This window comes from Acanthochromis polyacanthus, chromosome 21 (assembly GCF_021347895.1).
Source record: "Acanthochromis polyacanthus isolate Apoly-LR-REF ecotype Palm Island chromosome 21, KAUST_Apoly_ChrSc, whole genome shotgun sequence".
Lineage (NCBI taxonomy): Eukaryota > Metazoa > Chordata > Actinopteri > Pomacentridae > Acanthochromis > Acanthochromis polyacanthus.
The window spans coordinates 6,652,043-6,669,273 of record NC_067133.1 but is presented as its reverse complement, the minus strand read 5'-3'; the positions used below and the strand labels follow the sequence as shown (position 1 = coordinate 6,669,273).

The 17,231-nt window shown below is 40.0% G+C and overlaps 1 protein-coding gene across 1 annotated transcript in view; it reads left to right on the top strand.

Annotated features, from left to right (window-relative positions):
- Nucleotides 1–11,846: 11,846 nt before the first annotated feature.
- The window catches only part of si:dkeyp-72e1.9 (syntaxin-binding protein 4), a 75,340-nt gene continuing 69,955 nt past the window's right edge, over nucleotides 11,847–17,231 (top strand). The window contains exon 1 of the mRNA XM_051941162.1: nucleotides 11,847–12,184. Within this exon, the coding sequence (XP_051797122.1) occupies nucleotides 12,120–12,184 (65 nt within the window). The 5' untranslated portion in view covers nucleotides 11,847–12,119. The remainder of the gene's footprint in view (nucleotides 12,185–17,231) is intronic.

The following is a 17,231-nucleotide window of genomic DNA, read 5'->3' as shown; positions in this document are numbered from 1 at the left end:
AACTACAGTCTGTTCAGCAGAGCTCGTGTTCTGATTTGTTTGAACATGAAAATTAAAATAGCTCCCAGAAAAAGGCAAAAAAAAAAAAAGATGGTGGGGTTGATTAGCTTTTGGCAGTTCTATGAATCACACCATTTAAGCTAATATACAAGTTTATATTGGCCAAATGAAGAATTAATAGTAGTGACTATTCACAGAATAATGTAAATGTAGCTGGTACAACAAGGAAATATGACAAAAGACAATGAACTAGCAAATTTTTGAGACAATTCTAGAATTTTACTACAAAAGTTTGTCTTGAAATTTTAAGTTTTCTCAACTATTGTTTTTTTACGGTGTGGTGCAGAATGTGTGTGATGTGGTGGGTTTTGGTGGGGGTGGGTTAGGGCCACAGAATAAAGTTTGTTTAAGGCCGCCAACATCCTTGCTAGCTCCGTCTCTGTTCTGAGTGAAAGCAGGACTTTGGTGAAAATGAAACTGAGCAGGCCGTAGGGGTCATGACACCATCTCGTGACTCCCTCTGTCATTTCCAGGCGGTTCTCCGGCTTCCTCCCAGAGTCCAAAAACATCCTCCCATCCATCCATTATCTATTCACCACTTAGTCCTCATTCGGGTCGCGGCTGGAGCCTATCCCAGCTGACTTAGGGCACAGGCAGGTGACACCTTGGACAGGGCCACAGATAGAGAGATGATGATTCTAAATTGTCCTTAGGTGTGATTGTGAGTGTGCTTGTTTGTCTCCAATGAGGCACTAATGAGGACTGGATGGATGTTTTCCAGGCACAGTTTGTGTGAACATCTACTTTTAGCGCAGCCATATAACATCGTGACTTACCTGAGTTGGAGTATGAATATGTACAAATAAAGAACTTCATGAGTGGATAGACAGGCAGAGAAAGCAGTCCACTCTGGTTTTGGTCCACAGGGTTTCCTTTTAAATCAACTAAAGGATCATAACATGCGCTGAGGGGATTACAAGTGCAGCTAAAAATGCATTATCTCATTCATAGATATGGTAGTAATTTTGTGATGAGGGAGTGGACAGTTTGGAGACTCCAAAAGAAATCCCTCTATGTTCAGATTTGTATCTGACCAGGCTGCACTTATCTCAGACTGTATCATCAAACACTAACAGTGATATCGAGCAGAGACTGCACCTTTGTGCAAACCCCTGGCTGATTCTACTGCCACTGCATTCCAGCGCTGACACAAGGGCACGAGTCATTGGATATGATGGATCAATCTGTGCTTAAACATTAACAGCATGCCAAACACCTACAAACATACCTACAGGTCAGAATGCAACCTGAAACTATATCTGCTGGTGGACGGAAACTCTACAATGTGCTGATAATTAACACCGCAGATAAACTCACATTGTCTTAAATTTCACAATAATTCAGGAAAGAAAGATTAACATTTGGACTCTACTAATATTATTTGACGTAAAATATGTTATAACTGTATTTCTTAACTTAATTGCTTTTAGTTGGATCCTGGAAAACGCTCTGATCTTGCCTGCACGACTGTTGTCTGTACAGAAAAATGACAATAAAGCTTGATTTGACTTTATTTGATTTATAAAGCATTATCATACCAGTTTTTGCTAGAGAAATTAGGAAGAGGATTTTTTTCTTAAGTTATTTCTACTTAAGAAAAGCATCATTATGATTTTACATTCATTTAAAGGCCAAGATAGGCAACAAGAACACAGTGGGTGAACCAAATGTGAGAGAGGAATGTAGAGACACATAGCAGAAAGGGGAGTAACTGAGGTGTGGTGCTGCTCCTGAACTTCAGCTAAAAGATATTTATCTTCATTCAGAAATAAGCAAAACTCTTGAATCTGAAGCGAAATGTCTGCAAGAACCAAAAAGAGAAATCAAAGCTCTTTTCGATTTTCGATTCCTCTGGGAATGTCGATGAAGCCAGAGTGGTCTGCCTCTGTATTGAAAGGTCAAGAATTCCAGCAGGGTGTAGCTGATGAGAAGGATCCAGGTACTGTACCTCGACAGGTATGTCTGGCTCAGCTGCTGAACCGGTTCTGCAGCATTCTGCTTGTGAGCATGATTCAGGGGTGGATGATGCACTGCCTGGACTGAGGAGAACACTGACCTATTACCTCTATGAGGAGGGAGGAGACGAAAAAGACACTATTTTAGCATGCATTTCCCAATATGATGCTTATCAGGTAAGCAACAGAACAAGCAGAGCAACTGACCCTAACTTTACCTGCTATCACTGCCTTCCTAGTTCTTCAAATGAGACAATAAGAAGGCGAAGCACAGTGGGTCATCATGGTTGTCTTTTGTCAGTGAAACACATGTACATTCTGATTCTAAGCTACAGAATGGACGTAGATCAGCGACATAAAGCGTTGTATGGTATTGTCGCCGTGGCTTGTTTATGTTCAAGAACTTAGAAGAAGCACTGCAGAAGTAAAAGCAGACTTTATATTTTACTTGCATGACAGTTTGACATCTTACAAATTTACCTGTCTGTGAACCGACACCCATCCATCCATTATCTTTACACCTGAAGAGCAGAACATTCCAGAGCAGCACACAGAGACCTTTTCTCACAGCTGCAAATTCGGTAAGAAACCGTTTTAAAAGACAACAAACCCAAAACTCCTATCCAAATGGAACATCTGCAGATCGGACGCTGACTTCAAAATAGATAACATGACGTCTCCTACCTTCACCAGAATCTGATAAGAGTCATAAAGTCATTGCATTCTTTACACACCCAGAGCTTTCTTTACAACAGTGACTGGAGAGATGAGCCACGATTCAGTTTGTGATACCAGGTTGATCAGGACCAGTTTGGAAGAAGAAGAACACATCAGATCAGTGTTTGTGGAGAAGCACACATGAGACACAAACACCCTCCTCTCTGTCACTGCAGTAAAAGACACAGAGCGACTCTTATTCCAAGCATGTGCTATATATAGACTTCCTAAGTCTTATTTTTCTTGCTATTGAATATATTTGCTTTTGTGCTTAGTTATATTAAAAGTTTACTTTCATGTATCATGAAGCTCAACAACACCCCTCAGGAGGGACACATCCACGACTGATTAGATGCTGATTTGAATCTGGCTCCAAAACTTTCCGTATTAAAGAAAGTCACTGGAATCCAACAAGGACTTGAAAACAATAGCTTTAAGAATGGCATCAAAGGCTTAAATCTGGGTTGTTTGATGATGGCATAAAGAAGCGTATCGTTTAACTTTAAACTAAGGCTTGTTAGTAATTTTCCACGTCTTTATCATACAATTCTTGAACATTCTTTCCTATAATTTAAGCTAGTCACTGTTTTCCTATGTTTTGCTTAAAGTTGTACTTCTCAAGTTAACTTTAACAATTCAACAATGCAAACATTTTCTTTATAACCATGAACATCGTAGAAAGATTCCAGGCCCTGGTCGGCATGCAAACCGACAATCTTCGAGCTGTGAGGCGACAGCGCTCACGAGCAAACCTGTGAACTAATATGGCAGGTAAAATGACTGAGTGAATGAATGAGTGCTTTAACGAGGAAGTGGGCGTCGCAGCTCAGTCAGGGGAGTGACAAGACGAAGATGTGGACAAGAGTTTACGTTGCAGTGATACTACACAAAAGAAGAAGATGAGAAAATGCCGCTGCTAAGCCCACAGTTCACATTTTCCAGCAAGGTGTGACATCTTAAGGTGTGTCTGGCTGTCAGCTGGCTGGTTCTCTGCCTGGAATGACAAATATGACACTAAGGGAGCTTTGTGTGCATTGTTGCAATGGGTGGTGTTGTTTCTTGGTGGAGTGTTTGTGGTGATGTTGTTTTGCAGTATTGTGTTTCATAGGTGGCCTATGCTTATTTATGAAGTAAAAAATCTGCAAGTGTGCAGCAGTTGTATTTTTCTGTCATAATTAGCGTTTTTAACTTGAACAGCAGCAGCTAAATGCTTGTATTGATTGTCAAGATGGCATCTATGTTTCATTGTATTGATCATTAAATGCTGCAATGCGTATCTGTCAATTACGGGTCCGTGTGGTTGAATAAGTCTGGCAAAAAGTTGCTTTTCGTGATAGTAAGGGTGATTTTGATGATGATGGGACCAGTGGTGATTTAAACAGGGCTGAAGTGATTAGCTCTGTTGAGACTTTGAGGCAAGCTTGGGTTAAAAGAACCTGGGAAAAAATTTGATGTGTGCCCCGCCTACCACAATTTGAATATGTGCCTCGATGCCTTTAACTTACCACAAAGTGGTTCAACCAGTCTTCCCACGCTGAAACAATATTCAATACTGTCATGGACTTAATTTGATTAAACACAATCAGTGGAGATCAGTGAGCCCCTAACTTTTGGGGCCACGTTTCTTTGTTGGTAAATCAGCCTTGCTTAAAGGCTGCCAAAGTAACTGAACATATGTTTGAACTTTACTATGTGGAACCAGTAGGTTTGCGTCATGTTTGAGGGTACACAAAGCAAAACAATTTCTTGAATACATTCTGGTCCTTGCGTAATGCCCTGTGACCCCAAAGACGCCTTGTTGTGTCACTGTGTTCTCCTCTTTACAGATACAGATGCCTTAATTACAGGCTGCAGAACCGACGCCGTGTGTGACAATCATCCCTCTGAACTTCAAACATAAACCTGTTTTGCGTTTGTGGGGTTTCAGAGCAATGAACCCGTTGGCAAAGTTAGTTTGAGTTTGATCCAACTAACATCAATTCCATTCCAACTGCATGATCCTAGATTCACACCACAGCTCAGGTGTGACAAACGGACTGTGTTTATAGAGTATAAAAGGGTACTGGGTCATACTACTAAATTCACAGTCTTTTATTGTGAAAAGAACCCAATGTTTCAACAGACTGGACTGAGACATGAGCCAAACAGACATATTAAACCTAAACCAGGTGTACAATGGCCATTGAATCCATTGATAACTTCCATAGTCTGTGTTCAAAGGGAACGCCCCCATGCTTATTCTAAAATATAGACTGTACTGAGAAAACAGAAGAATGAAAATATGTTGATGAGTTTTGGTCATTTGCTAATCAGCAGCAGTTGATACTTTTAACGCTCGTGTTGTCCTTGGTGTCATTCTGGCCCCAAGTAAATCTTTTGCCATCATATACTTTCATATAACGAAGTCTATTTGACCCTAAATTCCAAAATGAAGGGGAACAATTAGTGGTAATGGGTTGGACTGAATTAAAACTAAAGGTGTAACGCAGAATTGATGCTTTAAGCAACAGTCAAACCAGGTGGGGTAATTTTGACCCCAGAGGACAAAAGGTGTATGGCAACTGGGATGACATTATGAGGGCTAAATACAACACACAGGAAACACACCTGTTTTCATATTTTTTTGAAAACTTTGTCTAAGACAAATTATGTTTCTACACTACAAACAGTAAATTAATATGATACGAGCCAGATTTGTTTCCACCTCAACATAATTAGAAAACATATTTCATTTCTGCAGAACTTATGAAAGGTTCATAATGTCTCTGCCAAACATTCACAGACAGTGTTCTGTGTTTGCTGTCCTACAATCTCTTCTAAAGCAATTACTGACATTTAGGACTTTATTTTCATAAACCCAATGCAGAGTCAGACAAATGCACCGTGGCCAGGACAGAGGGGAGTGCTAAGTGCAATTTTGCATTTTAGACGCAGCAAACTTAGAGGCAGAATGAGAGCAGATTAACAATTAACAGAGATTCATATGACAATGGCAAATCACACTCACTGCTTTGATTCCGTTTAAAGACAGGTGTCTCTCCACCATGAGGCAGTTCAAGATTTCCTTGGAGAATATTCCTTAGAGGAAACTTTGTTGTGCAAAATTTAAAATTCAGCAGCTCAGATGTACTGTAAATGCTGTCAGGACATCTTGAAGATCTCATGGTTAGTGTTTTCTGTTTTTACTCATTTTATTTGTCATCCAGCAATCCACAACCATCTACTGAGTAATAGTTATAGTCCCAGTAAAAAAATCACTGAAGCTGGCACAAGAGCCACTATCAGTAATGTTTTTCTGCTAATCTTTTGCTAATAAGTATATGTTATTGGTACAGCACATGGTTGTTATGATCCACTGCATTTCTATACAACAGGTGGACCAAAAAAATCCAAAAATTTGGGGGAACTGAGACTTTTCAATGTCATTTTCACTGAGTTGTTTGCAGCACAGAGGTTTCACCACTACTGTAGCAGAATGAAGGGTGTGTGCAGCTTGAGCCTGTCAATGACAGGAGTGTCCCACTCTTCAGGTTTAAAGCGAACGTGCTTGTAAGCATTTTCTATTTACCACACGTCTATGCAGGCATTCCTGCCCCGGCACTCACACTGACACACGGCAAAACTTGGCCTTGCCCTTTGCAGCTTAGCATTGCTGATGAAGGAGTCAGACACATCCGCCCTGTCCTCAAATATTATCATTATAAACAGTCCTACAGATGTCTGCTTGATCAGCCAAATTATCAGTGCTCAGGTGAGGACACATTTATCATGTGGTGATACAGAAACACAGTTAACAATGACGTTTTTGCTGAGCGCTGAGATATGTCATATATACACTAGAGGCCAGAAATTTGGAAGCAATTCCAAGTTTCTGTTTACAATGTCTTTCTTAAAGTAATAACAATAAAACAATTATTAAAAAACTGTTTGAATTCTGTGGATTTTGGGATGTACTTACTGCATAATCAGACTTTGCTTCCAATGATATGGACCATTTTCCTCAGTTTTCTTTTAGGTATACATAGAATTTACCAGTTTTAGGGCTGAGAAGATTTACAAGAGTCACAGTTTCATTGCAAAAGCTAAAAAAAACAAATCACAGTTTGCTTTATTCACTTTAGCTCTTTGGCTTTGGAGAATTTGCAAACAAAAATCCCAGTAAATTTCAACTGTATCCATATCTCTACAACTACCACAGAAAGCTGAGTAAAGAAACGAGAACACAGATACAAATACCTGATAATTATAGTAAAAACGCATTCTGATGAGTGACTCTTTATATAATAATAATCATGTTTATTTTGTTGCAAAGTATGCCAATACAACTATGATCTTTTAATGTCCAAATTTGATCTTGCTTTCATACTTTTGGCCTGCAGTGTGTGAAGAATGTCTCAGTTCGACAAACAGCTAAGTGTACAGTAATGGAAGCTGACGTATTTAGAGTCCTACGGATCACTTTGTCTTAGTTTCAGGTTAGCATTCATTTGAAAAAAAAACAACAATTTTTTTAGTAAGTTTGTCTAATTCCCTTCTCAGAATATTGAGGCCAGGTCTCTCTTTAAATGGCAGTGAAGGTATCAGGTTACTAAAGAATAAGGCTATTTGCTTCCATTTGAATACAGTCACTGTCCTGGTGTTGGATACTCACTTCGAATGTGAACTAATCCAAAACAATCCCCAACAATTGCACAATTTCCTCCTGTTTGAATAATGTGAGAAGAACACTCCAATGACCAGCTGTTCTAGAAGTTTACGAAGCCCTTTTGTGAGTGTTTACAAGATGTTGGAAGATATGGTAATGGCTGTATGTCATTTAAAGTGTGTGTGTGTGTGTGTGTGTGTGTGTGTGTGTGTGTGTGTGTGTGTGTGTGTGTGTGTGTGTGTGTGTAAGGAAGCCATGGATTGAGCAGGAGCTAATGCCTCCAAACCCCCAGCAAAGCCCCGCTGATAGGAAATTGCTGCTCTGTCTGTCCAGACTGCTAAGCCGCACTGAGCCACCTCTGGTCGGTCACAGTCTGTGGCCAAATCAATACCATACAAACAGATAGAAAGAGTCAGCTCTGTCTGTGGCGCACAGAGTAGCTGTGCAGAGTAGCTGTACGAAAGCTACGGAAAAGCTGCGCTCAGAAGGTCACGATGAAGATCTGGTGAATCCCAGTTTAATCACACATCTCGGCTATTGAGACAAAACAGAAATGAGAACAACAGCATTACTTGACAACCCATCCCTCTTCTTTCTTTACACCTGAAACCTGACAGTCACACCTTGCACTGGTATGTCATAGCAGCGGTGTGTGTGTGTATTTATACCTGCTTGTGTAAACCTGTTTGGCTGGATCCAGACTTTTTATGAATAAAAATGGATGGCTAGACATACAAAAGGGATGAAAACTCAGTGCATGTTCCAATATAAGTTACCAGCACCATCTGTTCAAATAGAGTGACAAATTATCTTCTTTTCCACCAAAATCAGCCATTTATTTCCACACTGCTGCTGCTGCTACACACCAAAACTCCAGGCGCAGTCACAACATCAATAAGTTACAGTGGCTATTAGACTGCACTATCAGGCTGGCATTAACATGTTGCCCAATAAGACCCAAATGACTGCTAGATTCCCCTTAAATGTGGTCTTTGGACGTTATTGTTTACCACAGAATGACTCCTTCTGATGTTGCTGACTTCTAACATTACCTGTAGCACCACCATCAGGCCAGCGTTTTCACTGACACACACCCACACATATGCAAAGTCTTCTCCAGAACATCCCAAAGATTCTCAATGTTCCTGAGGTCTGACCTCTGGGGAGGACAATCCATGTGTGAAAATGGCATCTCATGCAGCGGTCAAAGAGGTGGTGAACTGGGTGACAGGGGTCTGAGAGGATTTTTCCTGCCTGTTTCCACATCCTAGAGGAGTACAATGTCCTTATTTTAGTTCGAACAAGTTTAGAGGTCTTACGAAAATTTTACAAAGGCCCTAACTTCCCCTGGCTTCATTTGCAGAAAGTTGTAGTCAAGTCTATTTTATGTTAATAAACTGCTGGCAGCTCCAAACATCCCATGACGCAGGGTCATTCACATGTGAAGAGAGGAACTGACGGATCCTGTGGAGACAGTTGTGGAGTTATCAAGTTCTAATAACGTCCAGAGGATGGCGCTCCATTACCAGCTGACAGTCTGTGCTGATTACACCCAGACTCCCAACACAACACTTAACCCCTTCAGACCCTGCATCCACTGGAATGGACATGACGTATATTTGGGTCTAAACTACTAAATATCTATCCCTACAGTGAAACATGGTGGTGGGAGCATCATGTTGTGGGGGTGTTTTTCAGCTGCAGGGACAGGACGACTGATTGTAATTGAAGGAAGGATGAATGCGGCCAAGTACAGAGATATCCTGGAGGAAAACCTCTTCCAGAGTGCTCAGGACCTCAGCCTGGGCCGAAGGTTCACCTTTCAACAGGACAATGACCCTAAGCACACAGCTAAAATAACAAAGGAGTGGCTTCAGAACAACTCTGTGACCGTTCTTGACTGGCCCAGCCAGAGCCCTGACCTAAACCCAATTGAGCATCTCTGGAGAGACCTCAAAATGGCTGTCCACCAACGTTCACCATCCAACCTGACAGAACTGGAGAGGATCTGCAAGGAAGAATGGACGAGGATCCCCAAATCCAGGTGTGAAAAACTTGTTGTGTCATTCCCAAGAAGACTCATGGCTGTACTAGCTGAAAAGGGTGCTTCTACTCAATACTGAGCACAGGGTCTGAATACTTATGACCATGTGATATTTCAGTTTTTCTTTCCTAATACATTTGCAAAAATGTCTACCTTTCTGTTTTTTTATGTCAAGATGGGGTGCTGAGTGTACATTAATGAGAAATAAAATGAACTTTTTTGATTTTGGCAAATGGCTGCAATGACACAGAGAGTGAAAAATTTCAAGGGGTCTGAATACTTTCCGTACCCACTGTATGTTTGTGAAATTTCAGATCCCAGTGTGCTTTGCTCCTGAAAGCCAAGGGAAGGTCCAAAGGTTTGAACAACATGACTTTTCGGATACAAATAGCCGGAGATATGGCTAATGGTTCTGTATCTAAGTGGTGACAGACTGGTCCTTAGTCACTGGTAAGTTGAAGGTAGCACGTTGAAGGTAGCACCCACCAAAGTTGTAACAATACCTAGACTAGAGTTACCAGCTGCAGTGGTCTCATCAGCAGTTAGCAGTATGTTAAAGGAGGAACCGGAGCTCAAAATCAATCAAGAATATTTCTGGACAGATTCTCACATAGTCTTGGGCTGCATTGAAAATGAAGTCCGAAGGTTTCACATGTTTGCTGCAAATCACATCCAAAGAATCAAGGAAACAACAGACCCAGCTGTTGTTCTCTTCTGTATTGTTTGTCTGTTCTATGTCTGCTCTCCTGCTATCCCCACCCAGGGACTGAAGTAAATGGATTTGTTGGGTGTTTTGTTTTTAAAATGTGTAAGGATATCACTGTAGCATGTGAAGTGCTATAAGATGGCATATATTGTGAATTGTGCCTATGCATCAAATAGGGTAGCGCCCCTAAATTTGCTATACGCAATACAGGAACAATATCTTTCATATAATTCCCTTACTTTCTTTTTTCAGAATATAGCTAATGTCAAAATATCTTATCAGATGATGAGTGTTCATCAGTGGAGAGAGATGCTGCATACACGATATCACCATAAGACTTAATGCATACATTGTAAAAACAGCAGCAGCATTAAGTGAGACTTGCAGCAAACTGACTAACAGAAGTCAGTGATCCCCTATAATCGGCAAGGCTGTGTGTTGGCAAGGTCTATTATAATTATAGGATTTATAGTAGTGATCAGTGGTTGAGGAGGTCAGATTTGGACTTGGATTTGACTGGATTAATTAGTCTCGTGCAACTATACTAGCAGATGCAAGATCATAGCTGCTTGTCCCCAATCCTATCTGCAGCTATTACAAGTCAGTGAGTCAGAGCAGTGGTTTAGCCTGAGGCTTGTTAACCTCAGCGCTCCACCACAGGATTAAGGTAATAGAAGGATTGGAGCACAGACACCTTAATGAAGGCATATGGGAGAAAGAATGTACTAACTCGACCTCGTCAGGCCGTATTAAGGGATGTCAGCACACAAAGTTCCAACACAAATGCTAGTGAACAGTAAGATGATGGAAATGGAACGGAAAAGTGGACTATGAGACATGTAATTGTAAGAATCCAAAGTGATGATGTTTAATATTATTCTGAATTTATTTCATAAGAAGAAATGGACGATGAGACATGCAATTGTAACAATTCAAAGTGGTGATATTTCATGTTATTCTGAATATATTTTGTAACTGTAAAGTCCAGAATTTTTCAGTCACATAATATCACTTACGGGGATTCATGTAAACTGTATCAAACTGTTTTAGAGTTTACAGATTTTTACCGTCATGGTTTGACAATTTGTCACCATAAAATGTACGAAAACATTTTTACAGTGTAGTATTTATATGGAAATGCTCATTAATACAAACTGTCCCATTCTAAAAAACATACCCTCATACCCCTACCAAATTTTAACTTAAAGTTACTTTTAAATGCAAATTACAGCTTAGAATTTTTTTTTTTCCACAGTTATGGCTCTTGTACATTATCTTATTATCTTTTGGGAAATGCCTGTGTCATTTCCAATCAAAAACAAACTTGCTGGTTGAGTAAAAGTAACTTTAGGTCAAAATTTGCAAGGAGTATGAACAATTTCGGGCTTGACTGTACATAGTTGAATAGGTGGCTGCTGGGATTTGCACCTCATTGCACTACTACACTTTACACTTTAAAATACTATTTACTTGTATATATATAGAAATATATATATAATACATGTTTTATATAGTTGTTTGAAGTTTTTTACACTATGTTGTTCTTGTTTTCTTTTGAAAGTGCCACCAAAGTTTCGTTGCAGAAACGCAATTACAGTAAATATCCTTGAATCCTTGAATATTCCTATGGATACCAATCCCACTGTTTCTATGCAGAACAGCTGATCCAGGAGCAGATCTCCGGTGTGGACTCGTTGTACTCAGACTGGATCCTCCTGCTGTGCGCACAGACGCACTGAACCTCAGAGGCTAGTGTCAGTCAGCAGGAGGGAGAGAGGAAAAAAAGCTCTCCTGTCGGTGAGATTAGAATCACACAGCAATGTCCGTCTCATTGATTTGAAGGGGGATGAGTGCTGACACATCCACGCGGTCAGCGCAGCTCCTGAGGGCAGCGGGCGGAGGGATGCGGCTCCGGGATCAGGCGCTCTGCCTCCGCTCCGGACCCTGAGACAGCAGCGGGAGCGGCTCCACAACCAGGACCTCACTCGGATAATGTCTCTGCTGAAACAGCGGGGGAGAGAGCTCGAGCGATTCGACGGACTGTCGCTCATTTACTGGTACGTGGGAACAGAGTGAACAAGTTTGAGTTTAGCCCCGGCGGATGGCTCAGGTACAGAGAGATGAGATACAGAAGTCCAGCACGGATCAGGCGAATTACAGCTTCATTAAACGTGGCCTGATCAGGAGTTTCTCCGCCTGACTCTCACGATCCTGTCACAACCAAAGCTATAAAAACATATAATTAGTACAAAGTTGATTTGGTAAGAAATGTCAGTGTCATCTTGGACTCTTTGTAAAGTGCCAAACAGTTGCGTGATGTTGTTTTTAAACTTAAACTATTTTCCTATGAAGTTTTGTATTGGTGTCCTGCAGGTACAGCTGAGGGGAGTTTCACTGTTGATTTTGATCTCTTTCATTGCCAAAGTTGGATTTTTTTTTTTTGCTTTAGTTTCCACTGCAGATGAAGTTGCAAAATCAAAGGAGAAAACAGTAGGAGCAAAAATCTATATAATAACTAACAATTAGCAGTAACGATCCCCCAACATCATATGTGCCATCAGGTAATGTATTTAAAAACAATAGGAAAGCTTAAGGTTTTATTCAGTAGCATTTTAAATCATGTGGGTAAAATTAGGCAGTATTTAGACACTCAGTAATTTATTCTTACTATTGTTTTAATCATACCCTATTGACAGCCCATGTGGTGCAACAGCTGATTACTTGTCAACTTTCATACCAGTATGTTTGTGTAGTTTGGGTCAGACAGAAGTATTTTAATTTTACTTAATATTTAGGCTATAATATAGTCAAGGTGGGAATATGAGCTAGCAAAGGACAAAAACTGACAAAAGCAATGAAAAAACTAATGTCCAATAGGCATAACAAAGAGCAGTAGTAGCCTAATTTAAAAACAGATAAATAACATAGAATGGGATTAATGGACAAATAGGGCAGCATGGAGAGGGTCAGTTCATATTGTTCTCGTTTTGTGTCCTGAGAGGAGGAGTCTGTCAGCTAAATGTAAGGTGCTGAGTGGACTGTTGAGGCTGGGTCATCCAGGATGACTAAAGGCAAGCTGAAGGGAGTTGATACAACACTGCTGGGTGCCCCCCTCTCTTCATGACACCCGTCTTTTGCCAGCCGCCTCTCTCCTACAAACACAACCCCACCTAAGGTTTCCCTCATGATCCTCTCCTCCAAGAAATTACCCGAGCTCTGGGACTACTTTCTGATTTACGTCTCGGGAGCCTTAGAGTTTAATCCCGACTGCAACGACGTAGACCTCGGCCTGTTTCCTCTCAGGATGAACCCCACCATTAAGACCAGGTAGGTGTGACTCAGGGGCTCTGTGATCTTTAGAGAAACTGCATCTTTAAATGGCTTCAAGGAGAGAGTTCAGTTTAGCTGGCATTTGTTTGGGTCAAAGTAATGTGAAACCCAACTTCGGGATCGAGAGTGTTTGGGATATTGTGGCAAACACTTTATGCTTCATGTGTAGATGGATGATCTGTATTTAAGAAAGAGTGACATTTGTAAAGTTTGTCTCTTAAACTCTGCATCATTCATTCATATTGAGATCTTGGGTAAGGAAGTGCTTTGGTGGAATGGAAGTTGTTAGTGTCTGTCCTGGTTTGTATCTGATGGTTTTAACCCTCGTGTTGTCCTGCGGGTCAAAATTTCCCCATATTTTCAGCATTTTTAGGAAATCTTCGAACATTTTTTGGTGGAAAAAAGAAACGTTAAAATTTTTTCTTAAGAACATTCACAAAAAAATCAACCAAAATCCAGCAAATTTGCTGGATTTTGGTAGATTTTTATGTGAATGTTCTTAAAGAAAATATTAGAAGTTTTACTGATATATATATGTAATCACTATAGATATGTTTTGGACTTTTTGGAAGATTTTTACTCATTTTTGAAAATATTTACAAGAATTTTCTTGCCACATTTGGGGGATTTTTAAAGATTAAACTTTTAATAAATTACTGGAATTTTCTTCCATGGCAGTTATGCAAATATTCAGAAATTTGGGGAATTTTTTGCTGAATTTTTGGATTTTTTTCAGACAAGGAAGCTATATTTTTTGGTGCCTGTAAATGAGGACAACAGCAGGGTTAATGATGTATTGGACATATTGATTACCATGTCGGTACATATCGGTCACTCAGATTGAAAGCTCAGATTAATAGCTCAAAGTAAAGCAAATGAAACAACATAAAAAATCCAAGAAATAATAAATGAACCCATATTACCTCTTATTTGGAGCATGTTTTTGATTCCTTTGAATGGCTTGTGCTCTCTGGCAGCATGAGGACAAATTTACGGTACAGTTTGCTGATGGTGACACTTCTGCTGGATCTGCAGTCTCGTATTTGTGGTGTCATGTTGTCATCTGCTATCTGTTGAGTCATGACTCATCACGGGACGTTTTCACACGTGTTGAAAAAAGATTATCATGCACACTGACTCGTTACAAATCAGTGCTGAGCCGCTAATTTGTTGATGTCATCGAATATCATCACATTCCCGTGAGTAGCACCAGATCAGGCTGCAATGCACTGAAACATTCACTTTTCAAGAAGAAAAAAATGAGTTAGAAGCATTCTTACTGCGGTCTAAACTACAACTGGACGTCACATGGCATGAATATGGATCAGCCCATGAAAAATCAATCAGTGCCTCCCCTCTAATCCCCTTCAGAATAAGTTGATTTTTTCGTACAATAACATTATCATATTCAGTGAATCCAGTGAAAATGTTACTTTCATACTCTGAATATTTTCTGACTTGCAGATCCTTGAAAAACATTCAGGTCGGTCCTTGTCTATATTAGAAAGATTTTGACACAACAGGAGTTATGGCTAAAAGATAAGCCAGGTATCAAAATGAAGGTAAAAATGAGACATTTCATGTTATATAACATGTTTTCACCAAACGCCTTTCAATCATGGTAATTATGACCCTCAAAATGTTACCCAAAATAGACATTTTAAAGAACATAGATAACATTCTTTCAATGCCAGATACATTAAACTGGTGCAATTTAGCTGTTGAAACTATGATATATCCATTCCATTCTCGATACACCGCTTTATCCTCACTAGGGTCGCGGGGGGTGCTACAGCTTTCCCAGCTGACTCGGGCGACGGTAGGGGACACCCTGGACAGGTCGCCAGTCTGTCACAGGGCTACATATACAGACACACATTCACACCTGCGGACAATTTAGAGTCATCAATTAACCTCAGCATATTTTTGGACTGTGGGAGAAAGCCGGAGTACCCGGAGAAAACCCAAGAAGATTCCAGGCCCACTCTGGGATTTGAACCGGGGATCTTCTTGCTGCAAGGCAAAAGTGCTAACCACTACCCCACTGTGGTACCAACTATGATATATCTCATTACTTTAATGCCCAAAATTGGTACTAGAAAAAATCCTGTCACAGTTTAGTTCCGAAACCAAGTGCAGATACAAATCATGAGGAGACTCAGTGCTCATGAAAACAGTATTTTTTCCAATATATCTGGGGAGTATGCTAGGAACAGTATCCGATCAGTAAGTAATGAAGACCAGGAACACTAGTGAAAACACCCACAACATAGACCACTTGAAGCAAAGCTGCAAGTGAGAAAACTACTGGGAAACTCTCGCAAAACAGAGGCACAGGCACTGATAAATTGTGCTGAACAAAAGCGAGATTTTGTCTTAAGATTGTGACACCTGGAGAGGATATAAAATTAATTTACAGAGCTCAGATGTGTTCTTCAGCCCCATCCGAAATAGAGAAGCTGGCTGGCCTCGTAATTCCCACTACCGAAGATGTGCATTTTCTTTTATACATCAGAAAGTGGAAAGTATCTATCTTCTGTACTTATGAATTTATTAGGGCTCAAAAATGCTTTGAAAAGTAGTGTGAATGTGCTTCAAGGATGTATAACTCTAAAAATAATCATTGTATGAAGAAAAACAACTACTATGGCTTCATTAAATTAATTAAGTGATTGTACAAAAAATCAGCTGATTCTGAAACTGGGATTTTATCTAGAGTTACCCATACTAAAAGCTATAGTTCTCAATATATTCTGCTTTTACTTAAGATATGAGTACATAGAGTAGGGCAACAAACACAAAAAACATACATCTGAACAGATTTTCACTTCCTGATCTATCAAAAAAAAAAGCACAAACTCACATGCTATCTCCAATTTTAGTTTTTACCACAGTTACCAAATAATCCTCCTTCACAAAAAAAAAAAAAAATCACTGATTTGCTGTTTGCCATCAGTATATGTGCTTCATAATAGCTTAGCGTTCATATCATGTGCTGTGGTTAGTGTTGGTTAAAACTCAGATCAGAGGTCACAATGCAAGTATGAGAATTATTAAAGATGCTTAGTTTTAAGTAAAATTATCAAGTTATAAGAAAATCATTTACTTTTGTGGTCATTTTTCAGCAATGCAAGGCATGTGATATGAAAGTATGAAGGGTATAGTGACATAAGGCAGTTATGTAGTCAAAGTTCAGGCAAAAGAGAAGCATGCGGGGTAAGTAATTTCTGTTGATTTCAATTGTCTTTTGCGATTGTTTGCAAGCTTCTGCCTCCTGAGCAGAGATACGTGGAGCAGCAGATGTTAAACAAGATGTTAAAACAGAGAGACGTGGTGCACTGGTGGACACAAACACGCCTTGTTTCTTTTTCTGTCTCTGTTGTTTCCACTTCTGTTTCAAAGTTTTGCTTTTGGCACTTGATTCTCAGGCTACACAGAACCATGAGGCCAAAACCGTCCTGTGTTCAAGTTAAAATACCAGGCTAGCGGAGTTGCTCACCTCCGATATGACGGAAGAAGGTCCCTGCTTGTGACTACACGTGGATATGCGTGCTATGGGACGATTTTTATTCAGCAGTCAGTAAAAGCAGGAATGAAATTTAGCTCACTTTATCTCAAATGGGAAATCCCCTCTGTCAGATTGAAAAGGTTTTCTGGAACAGACCCAAATACAGAAAAGGCAGAGTTGACTTTTTAAGCTTTATTGGTGATTGACTGGACAATAGATAATGGGATTGAGCCACATGGAAAGCAAGGATGGATGAGGAACATGTT